The sequence below is a fragment of the Taurulus bubalis genome (assembly GCF_910589615.1).
Source record: "Taurulus bubalis genome assembly, chromosome: 3".
Taxonomy (NCBI): Eukaryota; Metazoa; Chordata; class Actinopteri; order Perciformes; family Cottidae; genus Taurulus; species Taurulus bubalis.
Genome location: NC_136591.1, coordinates 32551291 through 32577247, shown reverse-complemented (window position 1 = coordinate 32577247; position 25957 = coordinate 32551291). Strand labels below are relative to the sequence as shown.

At 40.4% G+C, this 25957-nt stretch overlaps 1 protein-coding gene across 1 annotated transcript in view; it reads right to left on the bottom strand.

Annotated features, from left to right (window-relative positions):
- Positions 1–20186: 20186 nt before the first annotated feature.
- Positions 20187–25957, bottom strand: part of LOC306733537 (exostosin-1) — a gene marked incomplete at both ends in the record, with an annotated part of 181948 nt that continues 176177 nt past the window's right edge. Inside the window, 3 exons of the mRNA XM_079214790.1 lie at positions 20187–20372; positions 23015–23186; positions 24209–24369. Coding sequence (XP_079070916.1) covers positions 20187–20372; positions 23015–23186; positions 24209–24369 — 519 coding nt within the window. The remainder of the gene's footprint in view (positions 20373–23014; positions 23187–24208; positions 24370–25957) is intronic.

Sequence of the window (25957 nt, the reverse complement as noted above, 5' to 3'; positions counted from 1 at the left end):
GATTTGATTCGATTCCGATTCAGAGAGCTACGAAGCGATTTTAAAACCCAGGAGCCAACAGTCTGGTTGACATTTCTGAAGTTGCGTTAGTGACCTTTGCTTTGTGTTCTCCGCAATTATTCAACATTGTTTGGATACGTATTTTAAGCAGTTTAAACCATAATGTTTTTCCAAACTAAACAGTAACTGCTTAGTTGCATGAAATGACACGCAAAATGCTTAAAATGCGTTGTCACGCAGAATATCTTTAAAAGGGGCGTGATATGTTTACGCCTTATCATGGGATCACGTTGGCTAAATCCTTCTTATATCGGTGACCAAAGATTCAGGCTCTTACATTCGAATTGACTGCTAAAAATCAGATAGAAACATTCGACCCAATTATTTTTTCCTAGCAATTTGCTTTAGCGTCTCATGGATGATGTTTGACATAATTTGATGGCTAATGAATGTCTTACAATCAGGTGTGCCTATGGTCCATTTATTCTTTCTCTCTCTTCTCATCCATTATGATGCGCATGGCAGCAGGTCAGCAGGGCACACTGTTGTGAAAATAATCAGAAAATGAATCGGTACGACTGAGAACAAAAATGATGACTTAGCCTGTTTTTGCTTCATTGCCCTTGCGTGAAGTGAACAGGTAGTTTATTTGAAGCATACGGCTCACACCATGAAACATGACTCACACACACACACACACACACACAATGCCACATCCAGGCGCAGGCATGCGCACACCCTCACCTCAGCAGCAGTCTGTCTGAACAGATCTGCAGTAATGTGGAGGAGTGGGACAAAGTGGAGGAGAAAAAAGAAGTGGCCTGCATTGTGGTGGGGAGAGAGAGAGAGAGAGAGAGAGAGAGAGAGAGAGAGAGAGATAGAGAGAGAGAGAGCATGATAGACAAGAGATGTTGTTAATGCATTCCTGTGATGTGCGGCCGGAGAACACACAAGTGGCAGCACAGAGAAGGAAAGACAGTAGGAGAGAAAAGAAGCGATGCTAATACACAGAAAGGGTGAATGAGATAGAAAGCAATCAGGGAGAAAACGAAAGAGAAGGAGTGAGGGAGCGCACTGGGCAAGGCTGACACTCTGTCAGAGGCAGAGCTAGTTGTCAGACGGGCTAATGCTGCCTCGGTTCAAGTCCCTCTTAAAGACGTCAGATCACACAGGCAGATTGCCCGTGGAGGATTTGAGGCAGACGGCCGCCGGGGGAGCTGGGAAATTGCATTTGCTGCCTGCTACAAGATCCTGATAAGAGCAGATTTGTTCTAAGAACGCAATGACAGGGCAAGGTTATCACAAAGCTGCCTGCCTCCTTACTGCAAAGGAGAGGAGAGGAGAGGCCTCCTAACACTCCTCAGAGAAGACAAGGAGGAACTCACAAGATTACTGTGTAAACAAGATGATGCTTGTCCATAATATCTTCCAGCGGAACAGCAAAGTGTGCAACTGCCAGTGGTTGCAATGTATTTATTCATACAGAGGAGAAGCCGCGCGGGGGGAGAATCAGAGCTGTAGAAACTGTGGGGCGATTGCTGTTGCAATGAGGGACAAAACATAGCACAGCGGTGTCCCAACTGATTTCAACTGCTGAAGGTTTTATCAGGTTTTTTTTCTTCTTCTATTTGCAGTTGCTTGTGCACCCAACAGCTCACTGATTAGAGATTTCTTCTGGGAAAAAAATCCAGGTAAAAATAAAGTGAAGAGGAAGTATTTTTCTGAAACTTTATCGTTTGTTTAAATATGCAAATTATGCTTTTAATTATGCTTTTGTGCATGTATTTCATGAAGAAAATAATATGAACATCGGATAAAGCCCGGTAACAAAACATATTGTTTCATTTTGAGAAAAAACACCACAAATTGAGGGAATTTGAGATGTTTTATTATATTTATTTATTGTGTCACTCCAGTCCAATAATCCATCCATATGTATAAAGGAACACTTCATCCCTCAGTTTATCACATACATTAAAATCATCATGATGACTAAAGCTGTGAGAGAAATGTGGTGGAGTGAAAGGTACAATATTTGCCTCTGAGATGTAATGGAGTAGAAGTTTAAAGTTACATAAAATGAAAATTTTATGTAAACGTTTACTTGAATACATTTACTGAGATTCCATCACTGCATGACTAAATCAGCGTGATGTCATGCATTAAGAATGATGTGGTTGTGTGTGAATACAGAGACGAGACAGAAAGACGTGCTGTCTGTCATTCTCAGAGAGAGCACTGGTCAAGAGACATGGGAGAAAGAGATAGAGCAGCGAAGCAAAAGTTCAAAGAGGAATGTGTTGAGGTGTGAGCTTTGAAGGCTTAAGGCTGTCAAAACCTTAATCTATCTGTCATGAGTTGCGTGGATGCTGGGCTTAAAGTTGCCGGGATGTTGGGCTGATGTCATTTGGACAGTCATTGCCCATCACAAGACATTTCCCGCTGACACTATTCCTCAACACACGACCTTCTCCGCAGCCGCCGATCATGTGTCAGTTTGTGTGTCGGGGGTTAAGGTGTAAATAGAAATGTGACAAAGTTAAACTGTCCTAAATCTAATTTATTATTAGACATTTTGACTCAACTATATTTTCTTTGCAGATTCAGATTATTAATACAAAATATAAAATCAACTAATACATTAGGATGTATCATAATACCCAGCAGTATATAAAGTATTTCAAATGATGCCATTTTGCATCATGACTACTACTTTTGGTACTAAAAGTATATTTTCACGCTTGTACTTATGTACTTCTACATTAGATTACATATGATTTAAAATACAGGACTTTTACTTTTACAGCATGTATATAAGTACTTCTAGCCGAGTAAAAAATCGGAATATATTTTGCACCGCTAACTATAGTATATATGCAGTGCTGCACCAGATATTTGTGTCCTTTTTAAGGCATTTTTTTCCCGACACATTGAAGCTTCCCAGTCATTATTTAAACTTGGATGTAAATTTTAGGATTTGAGGGATCTGCTGAGTTCTATAACACAAATTAGGGAGTGTGCCATTTGCTGATCCAGAAGCTGCAGCTGTCAAACTTATGTGACGAGAAAACTCGTCCTGTTCAGCCTTTTTTACCGTCACTCCATTTTTAGACAACAACAACTGTTCGAAATCTGATGTGAGAGAGACACATGGAGTCAGAGAAAGAGGGGTGGAAATTTTCCAAATCAGCAATACAGGACGGGCTCATCGTTTGATGTACTGTCTTGTCAATATGTGTGTGTGTGTGTGTGTGTGTGTGTGTGTGTGTGAGGGAAGTAGATGCTCTTACTTGGTATAATTTAGTGCCTGCAGGGGTAAATTAAATCATGTCTCAAGGCCTCTGCTGTCAAATGTGTCACACAGAAAGATAATGCTGTCGATGCAACCTCATCTTCCATGAAACCGCTGGAGCCGACCAGAAAGGAACGAACAGGTCTTGGATCAAACTGAACACTTTATGATAATGTGTAAATAACTTGGGATTTACGTACTTTTGGTTTTTATATGAATGTTTCTGACACACCTACAAGTCTCCCACTGTTTTGGTACACAATAGCATGCTAGTATGAAATTCGGATGCAGGGATTGACAGCTGTCTTTTAACTACCCCAGAAATGTCTTAGTGGGAGCTTTATCTGTGGGTACTTCTTTCTGACAGCGGTTTTATTTATTTATGATTGTTAGTCTACAACATAACAAAATTGACAGGAGTTTTGTGAATCCATTTTCGTAATGTTCACGTTCAAATTCATGTTTTCAACACATTTGGTCTAGCTTCTCTTACCTTGTGTCTCATCTTTCTCGAAGATAAAGCGTGTTTACCTCCGCGCACTGCAAGCACACAAGAGATATAAGTATGAATCCTTTGCTTGACTGAATTCATGATGAGTAAATAAACAAAAGTTATGTTGTTGTTCACTGTCCGTAAGATTCAGTAGTCTCAAGCTTTTTGCTTGAGATGCTGCTGAAGTATTTAGTAGCATTTAGTGGAGAACCGCAATGCCGAGCAGCGGCACTGTGGTGCGATTGATGGAACCCTGTCGTGCTCTAAATCACACTCTTATTAACCCGTGAATGCCGGTGAGGTCACATCGGCACATCTCAGGGGAGCCTGCAACACAAGGTTGTTTTCACTTTTCACTCATTTCATTTTGGGTGACTCTTTTAGCCTTCAGCCAACGCTCAAGTTCAGATTATGCCTTTGATTCACAGTTAGTGATAGAGACAACGTGTAAATGCATGGATGCTGGTGGACACGAGTGATCATAAAGCATTTCGATATGGAATTGCCTCAGACGAAATGCTGTGACGTGATGATGATTAATACATGAACACTTGTGACACCACAATGCAAAGCGATATGTCTACTTGCAGCCCATCGTCAGTGGTTGCACATCTATGAGTTTTGAGACGTAAAATGGTCTTCTAGAGGTCTGAAGATTTAAACTAAATAGTATTAAACTGCACAATAATGTGGGGGAAAAGATGAGAGAAAAACCAACAATAAAAATAATTTAGTTTTTTCTTGTTTTGTATCGCAATGATCTTTAATTCTTCAAAGGACCTTGTGAAGATCTCATCACAGTCTAAATCAAGATGTACTAATGAACTACTGGTATATTCATGGTCCTCAGATGACAAATGCTTTGCGATTTTGCCTTTTAGCCCTTTAGTGACATTTTATCTGATGCCAAAAGTTCCACTTGTTCACAAGAAATAGCCCAGATGCAGGTGACATTTTAGACAGTAACACATGAGTCATGTCAAGGGAAGTACCTTAGTATCAGCATTTTTTTACCCAACTCATTTGACCTTTTGTCAAAATGTTTATATATCAGATAGTCTGGCTTTAAAACAGATTTCAAGAAGATTCCCTTTTTGAACAATTGTAATTTAAGAAATTGTTCGAGCCTAGTAATAGCTGGATGTAAAATTCACTAAGTCTGTCAACTCCGGTAACATTTGAGTTACTGTAAAAAGCAAGTTTGTAATGAGTTTAGCTTACTTATTTAATTTCTACACACACACACACACACACACACACACACACACACACACACACACACACACACACACACACACACACACACACACACGCACAAACACTCCTTTCTACCTGCCAATATATCACAGCCTCTAGGTAGGAAGATTGATGACATTAAATTGCTTCTATCCAGGTTTTTTATCAGGATTTACAGGCTTCGCTGTACCTAGAGCTTTCCACCACCACTCCCTTCCATAAATCATGCTTTTTTTTAACCTTACACCTATTCTCTACATACACACGTTTGCACACACACACACACACACACACACACACACACACACACACACACACACACACACACACACACACACACACACACACACACACACACGCACACACAGCTGCCACACACATGCACAAGCACCATGTACACACAAAGGTACACACACATAGACTTTGGGATATGGCTTTAAAAAGATGGATGACCTCTTTGCCGTCTGCTGCCAAAACAAACCTTAACCCGCACACACACACACACACACACACACACACACACACACACACACACACACACACACACACACACACACACACACACACACACACACACACACAGCAACTCATACGGAGCAACACGTGTACATTTTGACTCTGTAATGGAAAATGTCAATCTCTGTCGATGCCGGTGCCCTGGAAACGCAGTGATTCCTTCCCTTCCACCCATCGCTCTCATTATAGGAAAATGTCAGCTCATTTCCCAAGTACACGTTGCCTGATTAATTTCTGAAAAGGGGAATGAGAGAGTTGGTGAGACGGAGAGAGATGGCATCTGTCTCTGAGTCTGTTGATAGGTTTTCTATTTGGGTATATAGGTTTGTGTGGCAATAAGTGGCTGTGTGTTCCTTTAGGACACAACAATGGGGCTGACCCTGTGGAAGTAAAGCCCCAGTAGAGGCAGCCCTTTAAGCAAGGTGTCATCTTCCAGCTCCCCTTGTGGAATCCCCATGTGTTCCCAGTCCAGATGGGTTATACTGTATAATTCTTCCAGTATGTTCTGGGTCCGCCCAGAGGTCTGCTCACAGTGGAGATGTGCTCAAACTAATGTTTGAGAAAAACTAGGACGTCATCAGCAAAAGAACAACACACCTTTAGATCCACCTTCAAAGATTAAGTACAAAAAAATAATTGGTTGTATGCACATCTTTGGCAACATATTCTCACTTCCAACGTATATGGCACTATGAATCAAACTATGATGATGATATCTAAGTACTCTTCTGGCATCAGTTTTGGACACGTCAGGGACAGTGTGTCAGTTTATGCTCGTTACATGCATTGTGTCTTTTCAAAATAAACTTCCGTCATCACGGGAAACATACGGCTTCCACTCGTTGCATGCATACAGTCTCTTATTTCAAAATAAACTTCCAACAAAAAGTTTACTTATAGCTTTAGGTTGACTTACTTCACAAATGTACTTGGTCCAAATTAAGTACATTTGTTACAATTACAATTGTTACTTTTCTGGCGGTAAAAAAAGTCAACATTGACTTATCTTGGGACACGAACAGCAGCGTCTCGGTTGACAGTCTTTGGTTTGGTTGACCCGTCCAATCTAAGAAGACTTTCACGCTCTTTACGTCAGTTGCTCTAACCATCAAACAATGATGCGGATGGGTTTACATTGGGGTCAGTTGAAAGCCTGGTGCGTCTCATACAGACGCTTTAGGGTTCCTCGTGTGTCGATTTCAGACACAGAGAGTGACTGACCAATGGGCGCTATTTGACGAGTTGGGAGTGAGACCGGGTTGACCTTGTTGCCCTTATAAACAAGAGTGCAGACGGGGCTCTCACACAGACTATAAGAGCTGAATGGCTGAAGGCCCAAACAGCCTGTAATCAAGCAGAATAGCCCACGAGACAGACTCCTTTTCAAAGTCCATAAAACACATGTACCGTAGACTATAAGGACAATGACAGAGCAGTGTGCTAGATCCACTGGTGGTCCCTGATAACAAGATTTTAAGTTGCTAATAATCGCTTTTTGAGCACACAGATGTAATTGTTATTGATCTATTCTTGTAATTTTTTGTATAAACAAATGTCCCTCAATCTGGGCGTGTGCCTTTAAATGGCACTGCTGCCAGTAACTGTGGGTACGAAAATAGAGAATCGGGGAAGGCAGTGGCCAGAGAAAAAGACGATGTCAGACAAATGAGGTGGAAGCAAACTGGAGAGGCAGCGACAAGTGTTTTACAGCTGCTAAATAATTACAATCAGATAGAACAGTGGCATTCTCCCACCCCGCCTGTCATAAACTGGATAATGCAAACAAATGACCCTCAAATTGAAAACTGCGGGACAACAATGGAGAGCACCCAGTCTCCCCAGAGTCAGACACACACTCACAAATAAACACACATATCTTGGGGCACTAAAAAAAAACAGTTTACAATCCAAATTATACAGCGATGACAGTCCAATTCTTTTCAATTTGAATACAGATTAAATTCCCCTGTTGCTTTTCATTGTTACCCACCATGAATCAAGTGTGTGTGTGTGTGTGTGTGTGTGTGTTTTCGCTCAACACAAAATTGAATATTGTATTACTGTACTTTTTTGTGTGCTGCTGCCTTGTTTTGAATAACAATATTAAATCAGTTTTCCATGCAGTTGTCATTGTAAGCAAGACTGAATATAACCTTCATATTCATTACCAGCCTAATGCTGCTTTGCTGATGTAAATGAACATCATTTGGATCTTCAATTGACCAAATCGCAGAGGAAAGAACTTCACATTTCCCAGAAGTGAGCATGAATGTGTGAAAAGCTACAAGAATAATTGCTTGCCTGTAATTGTTTTGTAAATATAAGATCATTTCCTATTCAGCTGTCCTGGGACTACAGATGAACAATTCAACTGAGGTCAAATACAAATGAAAATAAATGAAAGAAGGATATGAGGAAAGGGGATGGAATAAAGGAAGAGGAGGAAGTTAATTAAACCCTAACCAAAGGCAAAGACCTGTATCGTTTAACTACCAAGAAAGTCTTATGGAAATGGAGTGATCGTGTTGTTACTACCATTCATTTTTAGTTTGTATAACGTGGAATTTAGGGTTTTCTGATTTAGACAAAGTTGTCAGTGGAAGAAAGTAACTATAAGTACACACCTGCATCCTAAATGTTTTACTTTACAAAACATGTGATGTTGTTTTCAGAGCACGCAATCTGCTTAATGAGTCATTTCAGGCCTTAACTGAGTCTTTAAAGGAAAGATTCACTCCCTTTATGGATATCCAATCTGTGCTGATGATAAATGTAGTCATTTGAAGCAATCATTTCCTCCAAACTCTTCATGATGCACCTGTCAACGACAGCACTTCTCTGGTTTGTATCTTTTCACAATAAACCCAACTTAAATTTTACTTCAGTATTTTTCAATCTGGACCATATTTTCCGATGTTTTTGTGACAATGGGGACAACAGTTTCTTTAAATGCGTCCAGTATTGAGTGAGAGCGCTGCAGACAGCAGCTGCTATATCCTCTCTCGGGGCAAATCCTCACGATCGATATATGTCCACTAAAAGTGTTTTTTTTTTTTTCCACTGACAGGCTCAGATTATTAATATAAGTATCTGACAACATTATGAAAAGAACCCGACAGAGAATTAAAACGTTTTTCTTAATTTTTGCCTTTTGTTTGTTTTTGTGTCATGTGACTTGTTGCCAGAAGACACCAGTGGAAACGTGAGTGATAGTTGAATGGAACAGTGCCCATGTTGTGAGACTTGGTTCTGTTGGACTTCAGTTTTTGCATTGCATTATTCTACTGATCTGCATTGCAGGATCAGTAGAATACAAGATACACATTATACATTACAAAAACATAAAATAATACATTTTTGGAAACTTAAATAATGAATCTCACAACATTATGGTGTCTCTTTTATTCATAGCAATTGTTGAAAAAAAAATGTATATCCTGGCTGGGGTTTCAAGAACAAAGCAATTTTATATATTTCCACATATCGACAAGTTATTTTAAAGAAAATTGCATCAGAAGTTGGGGATTTGCTCTCGAACCAGTAGGACTCTGATGGATCAATAATGAAAGAAAGAGATTTTCTGTCCCATCGAATGAAAGCTGCAAACCACTCACTCTTTTAAGTATAAGTTACCACAGACTGACTCCTCACCCAACAGATCATGACTGAAAGAAAAGCTCCTATTTGAAGTAAAAATATATATTTGGAAGTGGCGAAGTGCTTTATTTATTTTGGTGGGTTTCAGGGGAGCTGACAGTGACACTTTTTCTTTGTTCTGTCAATCTTCGGCAGCGCTCTCTCCCTTTCTTGCTTTCTCGATCCTCAGTGGTGCAGGAAGTGTACAGTGAAATTGAAACACTGACAAAAAACAGAGAGATTTAAGATGAGTTTCCTGCATGTGTGTGTGTGTGTGTGTCAGAGGTGAAGTGTGGCTTATTTGCTACCTTCTTCTTCTTCCCCCTTCTCGCTATATGTGAATGATCAGAGTCTTAGATGAATAGCCTGAGATCAAGGAGTGCATGGACTCAGAGAGAAGTATTCACATTTGAATGAAATGTAACATGCTCTTACAACTAATTGTAAAGATGCGTTTGCCGAACATTTAATGAACATAACTTGTTTTCCATTTAAAGACAGGGTTGGCATTCATCAAAAACATTTTTTATATATTTTTTGAAATTGTTATTACATCCCAAAAGCAATCACTGATTTGAATGCTGCTACAAAATAGAAAAAAGAAGAAACAAATCTGGTGTCTGTGGCTGTTTCAGGGATGTAACAATAATAATAATTAATAATAAATCTAATAATAATAACACCATAGTTTACTATTCAGGGTTGTTTGGGGCTAAACATCATCAAAATAGATGGTATCTTACTACTAATACTTTGGCTGTTATGTATTACAAATATTAGGAGTATCACAATAATGATTTCAACCGCTTTCTGGTGTTAATCAGCTGTGCAATACATATTGTCACAAGAATCAAGGACAGAAAGAGACAAGACCACATCAGTCATAATTTAAGGCTGTCAGTATTCTACATTTTTCAACTAATATTTTAAGTCCGTCTCTCAATACCTTCCTACTTCCTCGCCTATAGTGTCTGGCACTCACACTCTACTTGCTATATTTCAACACATACATCTTTAAAAATAGGTCACAAATATAGAGTTAATAAATCATACAGGTGCCTTATTTCCATTATATTCGCCATGGCAGCCATCATTAATTATATTATTAAACACCTGTGCTTCTCTGACTGCGATGTAAGAAAAAATATTTTCTGTAAAAAATAAACACCTGAGCTGTGAGTAGAATATTTAACAATTCAACATGTTTTCACACATTTACCTCCTTAATCTCTGTCGTTGCAATTTATTTTTGATTTCTTTGAACCATTGATACACATTGATACAGGTCCAGAAACCTCAAAGCGATCTAATCTACCCGCTGAGAGGGATCTGAGCAGATCTGCTGTTTGGAGACATTGGGATCGAGTGCTAAATGGAAACATTGACACTGTCAGGAGCTACAATGTACAGTGTGTGTCAGTTCCTATTCCAGTCGAGGGCTCTTTGTGGGCCAGAAAAAGGTAAATGCCACCTTCCCTTCAGGGTTGCTGCTCTCAGGCTGTCTTCCACTGAAGAGGCTGCGCTGACAGTGTAACTGTCTGTAAAGGTTGAAAAGTTAAGTCTGTTCTCTTTGTCTCTCTTTATCTCTTCACCTCTTATTGTGTCTTCCTCTTGTATGTCACCAACCCTCTTAGTCACTCTGACCTTCTAAGCAAATTCCCAACATCTTTAAAACATTTTGAAGAACAGATTTATTTCCTCCAAACCATTAAACCTACCAGGGATTATATGAATATTTACAGGCATGCGGAGAGGCAGCTAGTAGAAAGAAGGTCTTTTTTCCCGGTGAAGATGTTTACATGCACCTGAAAGCCACATCAATGAGTAATCAACTGAGCAGAATATTTCTGTCCACCTGTGTTGCCTCAGCTGCAGATGAAACAGTCCACCGACAGAGCCACCACCAAACATTGTGTAATGTTTACTTCACCGGGGAGAAATAATCATAGTTATTCACCCATAAAGCTTGAGCATCCATGGAAAATAAAAAATAAAAACACTAACATGGATTTTTCTGTGACAACCTTCGTTACATCAGAGGAGAATTATTTATGCATTAAAACGCAGGTGGTGTTTTTATTTACCAGTCATCCTACATGTTGTGTTTAGGAGTGGTTATCAAAGTTTTGCTCCCTATCTGGTAATATATTACTGTACATTTGACCCCCTGCAAATATGACAGCCAAAAAAAGCAACTAAGAAATATTGGGGAAATGCATTTTTCCACCATAGAAGCATTAAACAAGGTAGCAAACATCTAGTATAGGAAATAGTCCTATAAGGAAACTGTGCATGGAAAATGGCCATGGTTTTTTAATATGTTGTCTTGAACCCCGCAAACCTGGATTTAGGTTTTTCCAGCTAAATGAAGCCTTAGTTAAGCCCAAATTGTCAAAAAGATTTGGTTACATTAACCGTGACTTTAAAACTTTAAAGTTTTACTCAACTTAACTGTACGTCAATGACACTGTTGTGTGGCAAACAGATGTAAATGACATGGTGTCACGTCATCATGTTTCATCTCTTTAAAGATCTGCATTGAACATTATTTGCTCCTATATGTTTCAGTAGAACACCGGATGTACGAGACTGTTAAACAGCTGATCGAGACTATGACTCAGACGACACTGAAGGCCCAGGTAGAAAACCCACGGCCCGCCACTGCGTCACAATATCTACTGAATTTATAATGAATAATCATTGGTATCACTTTATTTGACTGATAATAGTTGCCTTATAATTTCCAAAAAGTTACATAGAGAGAATTCTTACACTTCCAATTCAACTGTAAACATTCAACACAGAACACAGTTTCCCATCATGAATGCAATGCAAATCAATATTTACTTACACATTACCCCCCCCCACACACACATTTCAACACTATGACCACATCAACTTTTTGGGAAAATGTTAAACGGCAGATTTCATTTGTCTACATAATCTCAGTATAGTAAAATAATGTAATACCTTTTTCTATTTAGCTGTGACACTTACGGAGAGGACCTGCAAGTGTGTGGGGAGCAGATTTAAACAGGTGTCACTCTGTCAGAGACAGATCCAGAGGTTCTCCCTGCCTGAGAAATAGTTCAGTCACTATCAAGTTGCGAAGTCACCTAAACGGATTATTCCCAAAATAATAACACTTATCTTTCAGGTGTGTACACAATGTCTCACTGAAATCCTTGTAGAATTGCACCCTGGGAAGAAAGCAATTGCAAAGTTTGCAGATCATCACACACGCACACACACACACACACACACACACCCACACACACCCACACACACACACACACACATACACACACACACACACACACACACACACACACACACACACACACACACACACACACACATACACCACACAGCAGGCTGTTTCAGTGGTGTTGATTTGTTTTTCTTATTTTAGAATTCAACTTCCTCTCCTCCTGATCCAAATGTCATTTCCTGACCTTAGCTATGCGCGAAGAGATGTTCATCCGGCCCTTTGTTAAAGTTAGCCGGTAGTTTGGTTCATCTAGTTTATACAACTTTATACTTCACTCTCCACATCCCTTGTCATCCACCTCTTCTCAAACCGTATCCATATAAGAAAGATCTAACTTGTAACTTCTTCTCTTCACCAGTCTTCAGCCAGCAATGATGTCCAGGTATCTGTAATTGCATCTGTAAAAAAAACACAACAAAGCATTTTCAGCTTCACAAAGGCGGCCCCTGTAATATCTTTGTTTTCATTAACAATATGATGTCTGTACGATAAGGTTGTATTTTATTGTCCATTCACACGGAGGATTCGCCATTGGTTGTCATCATTTATCTTGGTTTTGCAGCACGTTCTTTGATAGAATTTCCTTGCTGGACATGCTTGCAGCCCAAATTGGCGACAAAGCTCATGGTCTTCTGTCTTCTATCTTTCTAAATTGAGAAGATAACACACAAGACAATACGAGGAAGACGACAAACAAAATGCACTTTTAAAATGTTTTGCCTTTTCTCTTGTCTCATGTATTTCTCTTCCTCTCCCTTGAGTTATCTTGTTGTTTGTCATAGTTGATTATTATCTGTATAGTTATATTCTTCCAACCCTAAGCTATCATGGAGAATGAACACGGCAGTTCTGTTACCATCTTCAGTTGAAGGAATCCTTTAATAAAGTGGTCTCGCATGTAGCAGCAGCATCAATTGAGCAGCCTGGCCGGCAGCATCGGGTAGCTCCACTACGCTAGCACTAGCACAACATTAGTCTTGCTAGTAGAAGCAGCTGCAGCAGCTCTTACATCATGTTAGTGTCGTTTGTGGCTACCGTCAAAAAGGTTATCTTTGACAGTTTTGCTGAACACTTTCTGCTTTCCTCCTTTTCTCGGCACCGCCAGGGAAGCTTTGGCGTCCACTTAGCCGATCCGTTTGTTTAAACAAGTGCTGTCTTCCTGAACCCCCCCCAATCCCACACCCATCCATATTTCAACAACTTCTTTCAAACGCATATTGTAGACCTGTTGTTATTGTTTTTGCTATTGTTGTCGGCTTCTCTCTGCAATTGCTTTTTCGTTTTCGTAAAAGTTTGATTCATATTCATGCTGGGAGTGCAGTTAGTGGCAGTGTGGGCTCCGTGGTAGCTCTGACAGCCAAACTTTGCCTCATGGTAAGTCCGCCTCTGCCGGCAGTCTCATTGTTACTTAAATAATTCAAGAGAATAATTTTCTTCCTAAACCACCATAAGACATTTTGCACGACAATCACAAGAGGTCTTTTTGTCACATGTAGAGACAGGCCATTTTTAGCAATTGAACAAATTATCAATGCTTGTCGTTTGTCCGGTGAGGACAATGTCTGCACGTCTTCTGTCGACGCATCGCTCCATTCAAAAGCCATCTTCTCATCTTGCTCTTTCCTCCTCCTTCCTCACTTTTCACTTCCTTCATAATAGGATTCATAGATCGAGACACATGTCATATTCAATTCAGACAATGGGGGACTCTCAACACCCACCAGGAGGAAGCAAGGACTCTGAAGGAAATATAACTTTCTGACTCCCTGTCAGCTGGTGTGTGTCTATATCTCTCTCTCTCACACACATACACAAACACACACGCACACGCACACACACACACACACACACGGCCCCAGTACCCTATGATATCATCACGGGTGACTGCCCAATATGACAAATGTGAGGAGACAGGCTATAATGAGAAACAGTGTTGTAAGAGGGGGAAAAAATGGACGACTGTGTGTGTGTGTGTTTGTGTGTGTGAGAAAAAGATGAATTACAAGAGAGAGAAAAAAATAAATTACAGGATGAGAAAGTCCTTTACAAATTTGAGCAACAGGCTCCTCCTAATGACTTTCTCTTCCCCTCATCTATTCCCCATGTGCTTATATCAACCCTGTAAACCACCAGAACTAATAACCAGACAACTCAGAAAGAAGGTGAGGAGTATTTCTGGGCCTCCTGACTTCCAATTATAAGTCCATTTGGTCATGGATATTTAAGGAGCGACAGCAGAGAGAGAGAGAAATAGAGGGAGATGGAGAAATTTTAATATTTGGATATTCTGCGAGTTCGTTCCTCTTTTTTTTTCTCATCGTTCTCACCCGGCGATCAATTTCCCATTCCACAACCTTGGAAACTCTTCAGGGTCACGCCAAATCAATGAGTGCTCTCTCATGAAAAACTGAATAATTATCCAAACTCTATGAATCACAAAGATTGGGCTTGGTCATGATTTATTCATGTGTTTCTTATTTTATTGAGGCAGCACTGCATAATAGAGCTGTAACGAATGAGATGGATGCTGACGGCTTACAAAAAATAAATAAATAAGGAGAGAGAGAGAAAGAGAGAGATGAGCGGAAAGGAAAGGAGAGGCCGGCTGTCAGGATTGATTGAGTCAAATGGACTGATGGAAAGACGAGATGGATTTAAGGATGTTACAGTCTCCCTCTGTTCTGCAGACGTATATGATGCTGTCACCAAAGCCAACCGTTTATTACCTCCATTTTCTCTCCTCCGCTTAATGTCAGACATATTCACGTTTAAGTTGGTCTGTTAATCGGGAACAGACGACTACATACCAGTTGTGTACAAATAAAACATGAATTCATACTCAAGTAAAATAAAGATGTTTTGTGAGAATAAAGTTAAATTCTTAAATCCTGTATCTTATTTTAATTGTTCTGGTTTCGGTATTTGCATTACATGACATGACAGTTATTTTGCTGACTATTTAATTTTAAAGCGACAATAGGCATCAACCAGGTGCAACCTCTAAAAGTGCAAGAATCATGTAAATACATAAACTTCATCACATATGCTGATCTACTCTCAGAGTTATAGTTAGACTGAACTGCAGACAGAGCAGTCAAGCAGATACATACAAAACAAATGTAATGTTACTTTGACATAAACAGTTTTAATTTGAAGTTACGGTGCTGGGGCTTAATATCTAATTACTAGTACTATTACTTCCATGACATAGCTGGAGTTCCATTTTTGACAAACAAAACTGGAGATAATTAATCAATAGTTTTGTTGCCAGTCTGTAAATAAAGTATTTATAAAATCATATCAATTTTCCTGGGTGTTTTTAAACACTGAATGGCAAGAAAAATGCTAATCGTAACTCAAATTTAAAGAGGATCTCCCCGTACTAAATTGCAATTACATTTTCTCCAATGCCTCATATAATCTGTCTGTTATATTATTAACAATACAGGTGCTTTATCCTAAAATACACATATTGTATTTCAAACAATCTGGCAGCAGTCTCCGGCTGCAGCACCCTGCGGCCGCCGCCAGATGAATAAGGTGATCTGCCGTTGTTTTTACTGTGAGTTGCCATTTAGCTGTGTGTGGCTGTCGTGTGTGACACATGGTCGTGATTGGCTCAACCTTAATGCTGGCTAACATCTGAGAAAATCTACCTTGAAGTCCAAAAAAGTAATGCTGCTCTACTTCGCGCCATCAAATATTATTTTTGTTTAACCAACATTGAAATAAAATGAATTGCCACTAATTACGTCTTCATAGCTCTGTGAGGATATCCGAAATTCACTTTTTTACACACACCTAAAATCGTTCTTTTAGTTTCCTCAAGTTAGATTATTATTTTTCATGTGTTTTTATGCTGCCTAACTTCCTCAGACATCAGCAGGAACACGGATCCATGTTCACTGTCCAGCAAGTATGAACAGGGGAAGTGAAATGCTATAGTTTCCTCCTGAGGGAACCCGTGCACGATCACATCCAATAACACTGACCTGTATTGATCACAGTGGAGACGAGGCCCTTGAACATGCTCTTACAGAGAGGAGAGGGCGTTGTGTGCTAGATATTAATATGGTCTTGACTCCCCGTTGACAGCTCTTTACAGACGAGAGGCCTTTTCTCTGTGCTCCACTGACGCAAATCATATTCAGATGGCAGAGAGGCAGACAAAACAAGAATAATAGAATGAATATGCAGCAGTGACAGCTATTTGTGCTCGACTTGTGCACCTTCATTGGTTTTTTACCACCACAAACAGATATGCAAATGACTTGAGGGAAACCCAAACATCCAAATTCAAACTCCAAACAAGCTCCACAGTAAACGGTTTGAAAACTTTCTGTTTTATCAACCTAACGTTTTTATGCTTCAAAACTGTCACTTTTCTCATATATTTTGAGTAATTTACCTCTCAAAGCACTGTGGCACGAGACTGACAAGTGACGCAAAAGATTTGCCTGCAAGATCCGTCGCAGTTTGCTGAAAATGTGGAAACAGCAAAGAGACACGAAGAGCGTCTAACTTTGATGATGTAAGCCGCAGTTTCATCCTGCCGCCTAAAGAAAGAACTATGGTGGCTTATTTTAACCACGGCCATGAGCCTTACCTAAAAGCAAGGTGGGAGATGATATTAATCATTTTTGTAACACAGTTTGCGTGCTTCAGGTTTTTTCTGTGGTACCCTTCTTATATAAGTCGCATAGTCCTTTTGGAGAATTATTGAGAGACCAACGACTACTTACAAAAGTTCCATGCAAAGTCCACATTAAGAACATTAGATCTAATCCACAAAAGAATAACCATCTGTATTGAGTTGTAGATACATTTATATAGCCTTAACGTCCAGCAAAAGCCATCACATAAGCAGAGACACAGACCTATTGTATTTGGTGATGATTCATGCACAAAGGCTCATTTAATATTCATCAGGAGCACATTTTTCACAGCTACTGTGGTGTTGCTGCTATTCTCAAGAGTACTCTTAACACCATTGTTATACATAGGATAATATGTAGTATGATCTTTCTCTCTCTCACACACACACATGCACGCACACACATACGCACACACACACACAGGCTGCAGTGACCATAATAATGCATCATAAGAGCAAAAGGAGAATTCCCTAAAGCAAACTGAAATAAAAGCCATTGTAGCTCACACTAAATCATCTGTTGGCGCTGGTGGTTTGCCAGACTCTCGAAAAAGAGAATGCCCAATGAAAAAAAGAGGGAATTAAGTTGTTTAGAAAATAGTTAGTGGGAAATAGGCCATGCTGGTCTCATACACACACGCACACGCACACACACACACACACACACACACGCACGCACGCACGCACGCACGCACGCACACACACACACACACACACACACACACACACACACACACACACACACACACACACACACACACCAATTCTACCATTTTACCATTTTTTTTCAAGAGATTCAATTACAACTATATGACAAAACCTCAACATGTTTTATTGTTTTATAATTTATCTTAGTCATTAAGCAAAATGACTAAGATAAATTATAAAACAATAAAAAATAATCTATTATTTATTAATGACATTGAAATATCATGCAACCTTTTGGAAAACATAATGTGCATTGGCAGCGCCAGCTGAATATATTATCCAATCAGCAGACATGTCTGTAGTTTTGTCTTCAGTGATTATTTTCATTATGAAAGGAATGCAGCACATGACACATGTCAGGAAGAACTGTGATCACCTTCAGATGATGAAGAGGTTGTGGTTATTGGTTGTGAGAGAGGAAACAACCTGACAAGGAAGGAATGGGATTAGATGAAGGAATGGCGTACAGGGAAAACTAGAAAATAAAATCAGGTGATTATAATTATTGTGTCTGAGAGGAGGGAGGAGAAGAAAGGTGAGAGGAAAAAAATAAAATAATCAATGAAAGATAGATGAAGGGAAAGAGAAACGAAGAACGACAATGGGGATGAGGGAAATATGGTTGATTGGCTCCTATATGGTCGTGGGAATAATCCTCCATACATGAGAGGGCTGTGGCTGTGTGAGTGCATACATACCGTGCAGCACAAGTTAAGACTTGTTTAACACTGACCTCAGGACTGCAACACACAATGCAGTTTCCTTCACATGTCTGTTACCTATTCTTGCCATGGTTGAACCTGAAAAGGTTGTAAGAAAGTTCTAACAAGCATCTTGTGCAACAAAACAAACAAAAAAAGCAAACAAAACACTCACCTATCATTGCAGAGACTTTCAATTTCTTGCAGCAGAGCTTCAGCTTAGGTGTCTGCTTCTGCTCCAGTGTTCCAGTGGGGGATTCTTACCTTACTGGTTGAATATTGGCAGAAAACATCAGTGAGCAGCATGGTTATATCCCAAAATGTTGCTATCAGTGTGAAAACATACTCATTGATCTACACCTACCATGTGTATCGGAGTAATGGGGCACTGAAAGTTATGAATTAACCAGCGAACCGCAGTCAGGGGTCACTGGGATTTTGAGTTGCCCCAGCCTCTAACTGGTCCGGCTCAGCTGCCGCCTGCCGTCCTCCCAGCGACGTAGCCTCCCAGCAGCGGGGAGTGAGACGGAGTGTGCTCTAACTAGCTAATTCCAAAAAAAGTAGTGTGATTGTTAATTACGCGGCGACATGAGGGGTGAAAGCAGCGTGTAGGCGGAGCTTATGCGCCACAGAGATCACATCCATTTTGTCCTCAACGTAGCCAAAGCGTAATGTGTTACTAATACAACATTTCATATATTTAAAAACTGTTTTGTATTTCTTTTGACCTTTTTTTCTTTTCCTCTTCTATCCTTTCTTCAACTTTTATTGAAAACATGTGTAGCGAGCTGCATAGTGTGCACCAACAGGGCAGAAGAGTCAGGGACAACAACAAAACAATGGTTAAAATAAACCACGACAAAAAAAAGGATTCAAAGAACTGGTAAGCATGGAAGGGTAGAATAAAATTTAAAAAAAACTAAGAAAGGAAGCAAGGAATGCTGTAGAAACCTGGCCTCTTGTCATAACACAACATCTCTTTATTTTATTTTTCTATTTGCTTCATACAGGTAAGAGCTGCAGTTGAAAATCTACAATAGTGTAAAAGCGGCATGTTGCCATCGTCTCTGGGTGTTTGTGGGTAGCCGCTGGCCCGACACGTTGTCCCTTTTGTCCACAATGTATCTCTACTTTACATAACCCCAGAGTGTGCATCCTTTGACTTTATGAATACAACTTTGAACCCATAAATCTCTCAACCATTGGTCCAACATTATACTGTATGCTCCTCTCCAACAGTCCCACTTCCACCATAAACATAGCTCTTAGATTCTCTCTCTTTTTTTTTTTTTTTTACTCAAACACATAATGTTTTTCAGGTCCTTATACAGTTGTCTTGTTCAAACCATGCAACACATACTGTATGTCTGTGGTCAGGACTGTATTGAAAGTGTCCAGGTCGTTGTTGCATGTGTATCCATGCATTCATATTCATGTGTATTGTCACAGATGGCAGGTTTGCACAGTCACTATCAACCCTGCACACATATTATGTTTTTTTTCTATAGAAATATGCAGTTAAATGCCTTATGTGTACCTCCGTGTTTTATCATTTTTATGTCCAGTGTCCATGTGTGAGTTTTTCCTTTTATAGCCTCACAAATGTTCACATTCAGTGTGTGCATTCTGGTCACGACCTCTCAAACACACACAATGATTTGGTGTGTATCCTTGCGCAATCACAGCCTCTCGATGTCCCTGTATTTCTTCCTCAGGATGGAAACCTGATCCCTGAACAACACGGGGTCCAGCCTCATCTGGGAGTGCACCAGGGGCATGAAACCCAGCCAGCGACTGAAGGCGTTCATGCAGGTCTGTCGCTGGGCGAAGTGGTCTGGGTCGGCCCACCGAGAGGACTTGGAGCCCTTGGTTGAGAGAAACACAGATGAGAGGGGGAAGATACATGAATCAGTCAACACAGCTTTGAAGCAGCTGGTAATGTGATACTATTTATAAAAGAATGATGACAATAAACCTTTCTGCTTTACTTTTATTTACAGTGCAGCACAAGAAAAATGAAAAATTGAATATAAGGAATACACAAACACCTGATAAAGTCTCGGTCACACCAGAGAGTGGCTTAGCAAAAAAAAAAAATACTCTGCACCTCTTTGTGACATATATTTGGTTTGAGAAGCTTGGTGATGTAGTGATTACACACAGGGTTAGTTGGGGAACCACTGGACCGTGAAAGCTGACGGCTAACACAGCCAGGACTAAAACAATGCTTTGTTTCTCCCACAGAAATATATTAAATTGTAGGAAACACAGCTATTTTGATTGTCCTTATCCCATAGAAACATATGATTCCATATTGCTCATGAATCCATAGCCTAGGGAGTAGCGGCGTGCTGAGTTATTCGCCCGCGCCTTGAGCAAAGACAGCGGATTTTGATGGGTCAGGGTCGTAAAAAGGAGCGCCTCCATGCTGGGGAAGCGGCTCCTTATCGCCGACAGCTTGTCATGACGTGGCAGAAGGTGTAGCTCATCGTAAGACACAATACTGTATGTCCCGCTATTTGTTTTCACCACCTGCTCCTCTCGAGAATCCAGGTTCATCACAATGACAGAGCTGGTCGACCTGGCCAGCTGTTTCGCTCCGTGGGAATCCCCATAGTATTGGCTGACACTTTAGCAAACAGCAGCACAGAAAGTCAAACTGGTAGAAAACATACCATGCAGTGTCTGGGAGGGAATACAGCCTGCTTTGCAACTTTTTTTGCTGCAACTAGCAGGTTGTATGTCTCACCCTGTTTGTACAGCAGTGGTACGCGTAAGCGGGGAGATTTGCAGAATCTAAAATGCTGCAGCTGATCACATATTGTATACTTGTTCTTCTAGAGGCTCTCGCCGTGGGTTGCATCTTATTGTCAACGTGGTCTGCAGCTCTTTCATGTCTCCTTTTTTCGAGGTAGGTCACTGAGATATGAGGTCATTCGCTACACTTATTGGAAGTATGCAGTTGTTGTGCGGTTATCCCCTCGGTGGTCACAGCATTTGAAGCTCTCTGAATAGCTTCATAAAAAAATCATGCTATTGTCTCCTGCTGCTCTGTGTCCTCAGGGGTGGGCCCCCAAGTGGCTGCTGGGAGATGAGCTGGAGACGGGGCAGTGGAGGGCAGCAGACCCCTCTGGTTAGCTGTGGCACGGGAGCGTGGATGTGGAGCAGACTCATCTTGTGTCAGGTAGAACAGGTTCAAAACATCTCTTCTTTTGGAAGAGAAAAAATGAATGGCTGATTGCGAAATATCAGCCGAAACACATCTGTCGTGACTTCATTTGCTTCAAATCTAGTACAAGTTTCCTTAAAGATTTGTCCCCTTTACGTCCAGCAAAGCCACGAATCTGAACACTCAAAAAGGAAGAAAAAAAAGCGAGAGCGAGGGAAGAAGGAAGTAAATTTAGGTCTGCCGTGCTGCCTTCACAATTAAGACATTAATCACTGGGTCCATACTGCCGAGTCATCGTCCTGCCTGTGGTCAGGCCATCAATCAAAAGCTGACATTGTGCTGGCCACAGGAAGCACACACACACACACACACACACACACACACACAGACACACACACACACATACACACACACACACACACACACACACACACACACACACGTATAACATGGACATATATGGATCTCCCAAAGAGAAGGTCAGGGCTGTGTGTTGCCTGAAGCCTCAGCAACACAAGGAGGTGACTCCTTTTTTCCTCGTCTTTTCTATTTTTAAAAAGGGAGTTAGGGAATTTACCTATTCTATTTAAACATATCAAAACCAACGTCAAGCTCTCTTAAAGATACCCAGTGCACATTTTAACCAAATGTAGCGCTATGGAGTAATGTTAATGATAAAGGTAGCAAGAGCAAGATGCTGGATGCAGGATACACATTCATGTTCATTGTCTCACTATATTCCCCTGATTATGTAATCACCAATGAAATACTCTTTTTATTTATTTAGAAGAGCACTGAAGAGTTAAAGGGTAAAGACACATGATCAGGACAAAAGAGGATCTGAGGTCCTCTTGTTCTTTCTGATTTTTTTTATCATATTCAACATTTATCTGGTTCTCTGGTTAGCCCATAACACTGATGACTGAGCAAATCTGCTGTGCAACTCATTTTAATTCTTAAAAAAATAAAAACACATTGTGGCTGTGATCTTAAAGGTTAACTTTAGTATTTTTCAACCTGAATCTTTTCTTCCTATTTTTGCTGTGACCCTATGAGGACCACAGAAGAGCAATGCTGAGGCAAAAGCAAACACTTTTAGTGGACGTAACGTTACACTGAAGCTGCGCATTCTCCCTTGCAGCTTGTTTTGCAGTTGCCGGATACAGCACTGTCCCTCAATACTTGACCAATTTAAATAACCGTTGTCCCCATTTGTCACTTAAACCCAAAAAGATGAGAAAATAGGCTCCAGGATGAAACATACCAAAGTATTGCTTTACTTCCGGACCGACCCCGTGCCAGTAGTGTGTGTGTGTACGGCTAACAATAAAGCTCTACCTGGCTCATCATGGTTTCCTTGTACTGCTTCTTCTGCGTGACTTTGATTGGTGGCTGCTTGGTAACAGCTGAAACCACGAAGTTCATCAGGATGTCTTCACAATTGGCCATGCGGTCCACCATGGTCAGCAGGCTGGCCGGGACGTAGTGGGTGAACAGGTAGTGGTAGTATCTGAAACACATAAAGGAAATAAGACAGATGAGGTTAACTGTGTATTTATTCCTTTTATTAAAGCTGCACCTCTTTCTATTATGCTCTATTCTGTATGGTTTCTGTGTTGCACTTTCAGCAGCATGGGAGCACTAGATCACTGTCAACTCTGTTACCTCCCTGCCGAGGTCTGCTGTCCCCACACACACACACACACACACACACACACACACACACACACACACACACACACACACTTTCCTTTTCACTATCCTATTCATCAATTTTTCTATGAATTCTGTTGCCATTTGAGGTTTTAAAAAACAAAAGGACTAAAGAGTTGCACTGTAGAACAATGAGGGAGCTTTTTATCTGCATTACAAGATGAGAGCAATGCTCTTCTACATTTAATTTACCGCTCTACTTAATACTTTGGTTTACCTTTTTTTCCTCCTTCCAGTCTTTTGACAATACTTTTAAGACATATCAAATTATACCATTCACCCTCTCTATTACTCCACTTAAAACAAATACAATGTGACTGTTGAAAGATGACTTTGAATGTGGTTTGTATCTTTTGGAGAAGGAAAAAGTATATCTGTGAAGTTGGAATAAATCAACCTGACAGGTGATGCAGAGCAAGTGCACCACAAGGCAAATTAATGCTGGAAGGGTAGCTTGACTGGGCTCATTACTAATTCAGATCACTAAATTATATCATCTTTCATCATTATGCTTTGTTATGCCTTTACATTACCATCAGTGATAGCCATTAGTCTAGTCAGTGTATAGTAAACAATAACAAAGTAATATAGAGCAGTACAACATAATAAAACATATGCGTTCATAAAAGTGTTAAGATTAAGTAGAGCTTGTACTAAAATGAGAAATTGTAGTTCCTTTAGTACTTCCTGGATGCAAGTAATTTGGTGAATGTCGTACATTGTAATTATCGCATCTTCATTGTGAATCATTTGAATGACAAAAGAAAAGATCAGCAATTGCAAAGCTTGACTGATCAGCAGATCATGTGGGTTTTGTACCTGTGGTAGAAAGCGGCCCCCGTAAGGACCATGGAGTATTCATTGGTCCATTTGGAGGTGTAGCCCCAGCGGGACCTGGAACCGTCCCAGTAGTGGCTCCTTGCTGGATAACCAACGATACGCTCCGGAAAGCTTTGCCATACAATAAAGGCAAAATCCACCTGTGGGAGCATAAAGTAAAGAAAGACGCCAGAGGTAAGAAAAGAAGACGAGGCCAGTGGGAAATGAAGAGCATGAAGCAGTCAGAGGAAATAAAGACAAGGGGTAAAAAAGATGGTGAAAATAAGGAGGGGGAGATATGGTAGGGGAAAGAGGAAAGGTGATGAGAGGGGGAAAAGTGTAAAGTAATGTTGAGAGCTTATTCAAAATAAATAGAAATTCCGTCCCAATTTAAACAGCTTGTAGAATAGATAAACAGATGTAAACAACATATTGAGAAAAGCTATCAACTGGCATTTATTTTGAAAGGCTCCTTCACAACCAGACAAAAAGCATTGCAGCATTGTGAACGGTCCCCACCTGAAATGTTAACCATCAAATCACCTGTTGTATTATTATGAACATTACAAGAGATTCACTTGTTTTATATTAACATTTTGATTCTCCATTTGACCATGAACAGGCCTGACCTCTAATTTCGACCAAGTTCTTTGAGCTCGATCTTGTTTTTTAAATCACCAGCAATTCAAGCACGTCTGCAACAGTGACTACAATGAATAGCATTAACAATAAAGAGATACTGAAGAACAAGAGACCAAAAGAGAGCAGTTGTCAGAAATCAATTTAGTATAAAAGCCTTTCAATGGAAAAAAGGGATTTTTGCGTTTATGCTGCTGGAAGTGTTATGTTACAGTCCTTGAGAGTATTTTGAGTCTTTGTAACTTGCTACTTGTAAAACAATCTGGTCGTAGACGTTGCATTATAACACCAATTTTCTCATCTCAAGTTGCTAATTGCCAGTTGTCCTAATTTGATTAGGTCCATACCATAGAATCCAAATAACAATCCATTTCATTCCAGGTTTTAATGCAACAATACTTTTGCGAGGCACTGTAAATCCCTCACCGAGATCAAATCCGTGCCTGTTTGCTTCTTCTCATGTATTTTTATTGACTCTATAGGAACATACGCCCGTTCCAATTCCCTTACTTTTGAGTCCCTTACTTTTTTCAGCAGCTCAAAGGCATCCCTGTGCCTGGGTATGATTCTCTAACACACTTGTGTGCTGAGAGGGTGTTAACGGCTTCTGGAGCTGCATTTTCTTCACACATCCATTGGTCTTTCCTGCTCCGTATCACTTGTCTGGAGCACCTGGTGTCCTTGAAGAAGCTGGAGTTACCTGAGAATGAGTCTCTTTTGAATTCAAAAACACCACTGAGACTTTCAGGCAGGCACACCGGAGAATAAGGGGATCAGCACATAATGAAATATACCGACACACAGAGACACACACACACACACACACACACACACACACACACACACCACCTTGGGCCGGGTGAGAAAATTAATTACGAGAATAGTAGAGGTAGAGAGACAGCGTCGGGGAGGGGAGCACCGAAAGTGGATGTTCTTTAGCGAAACCTCGCGGCTTCTGTCACGAATCGCGTGAGCAATTACTGTAAAGCGCAAGCGCAGTGCCGAGAGAAAGGTTGGAGCTGCCATTCTCGGTGTAGTCCCTGATGATGTGTGCACACAATGTGTGTGCGTGTGTGTGAGAGAGAGATGTGTCAGATGTCTCAACAGCTG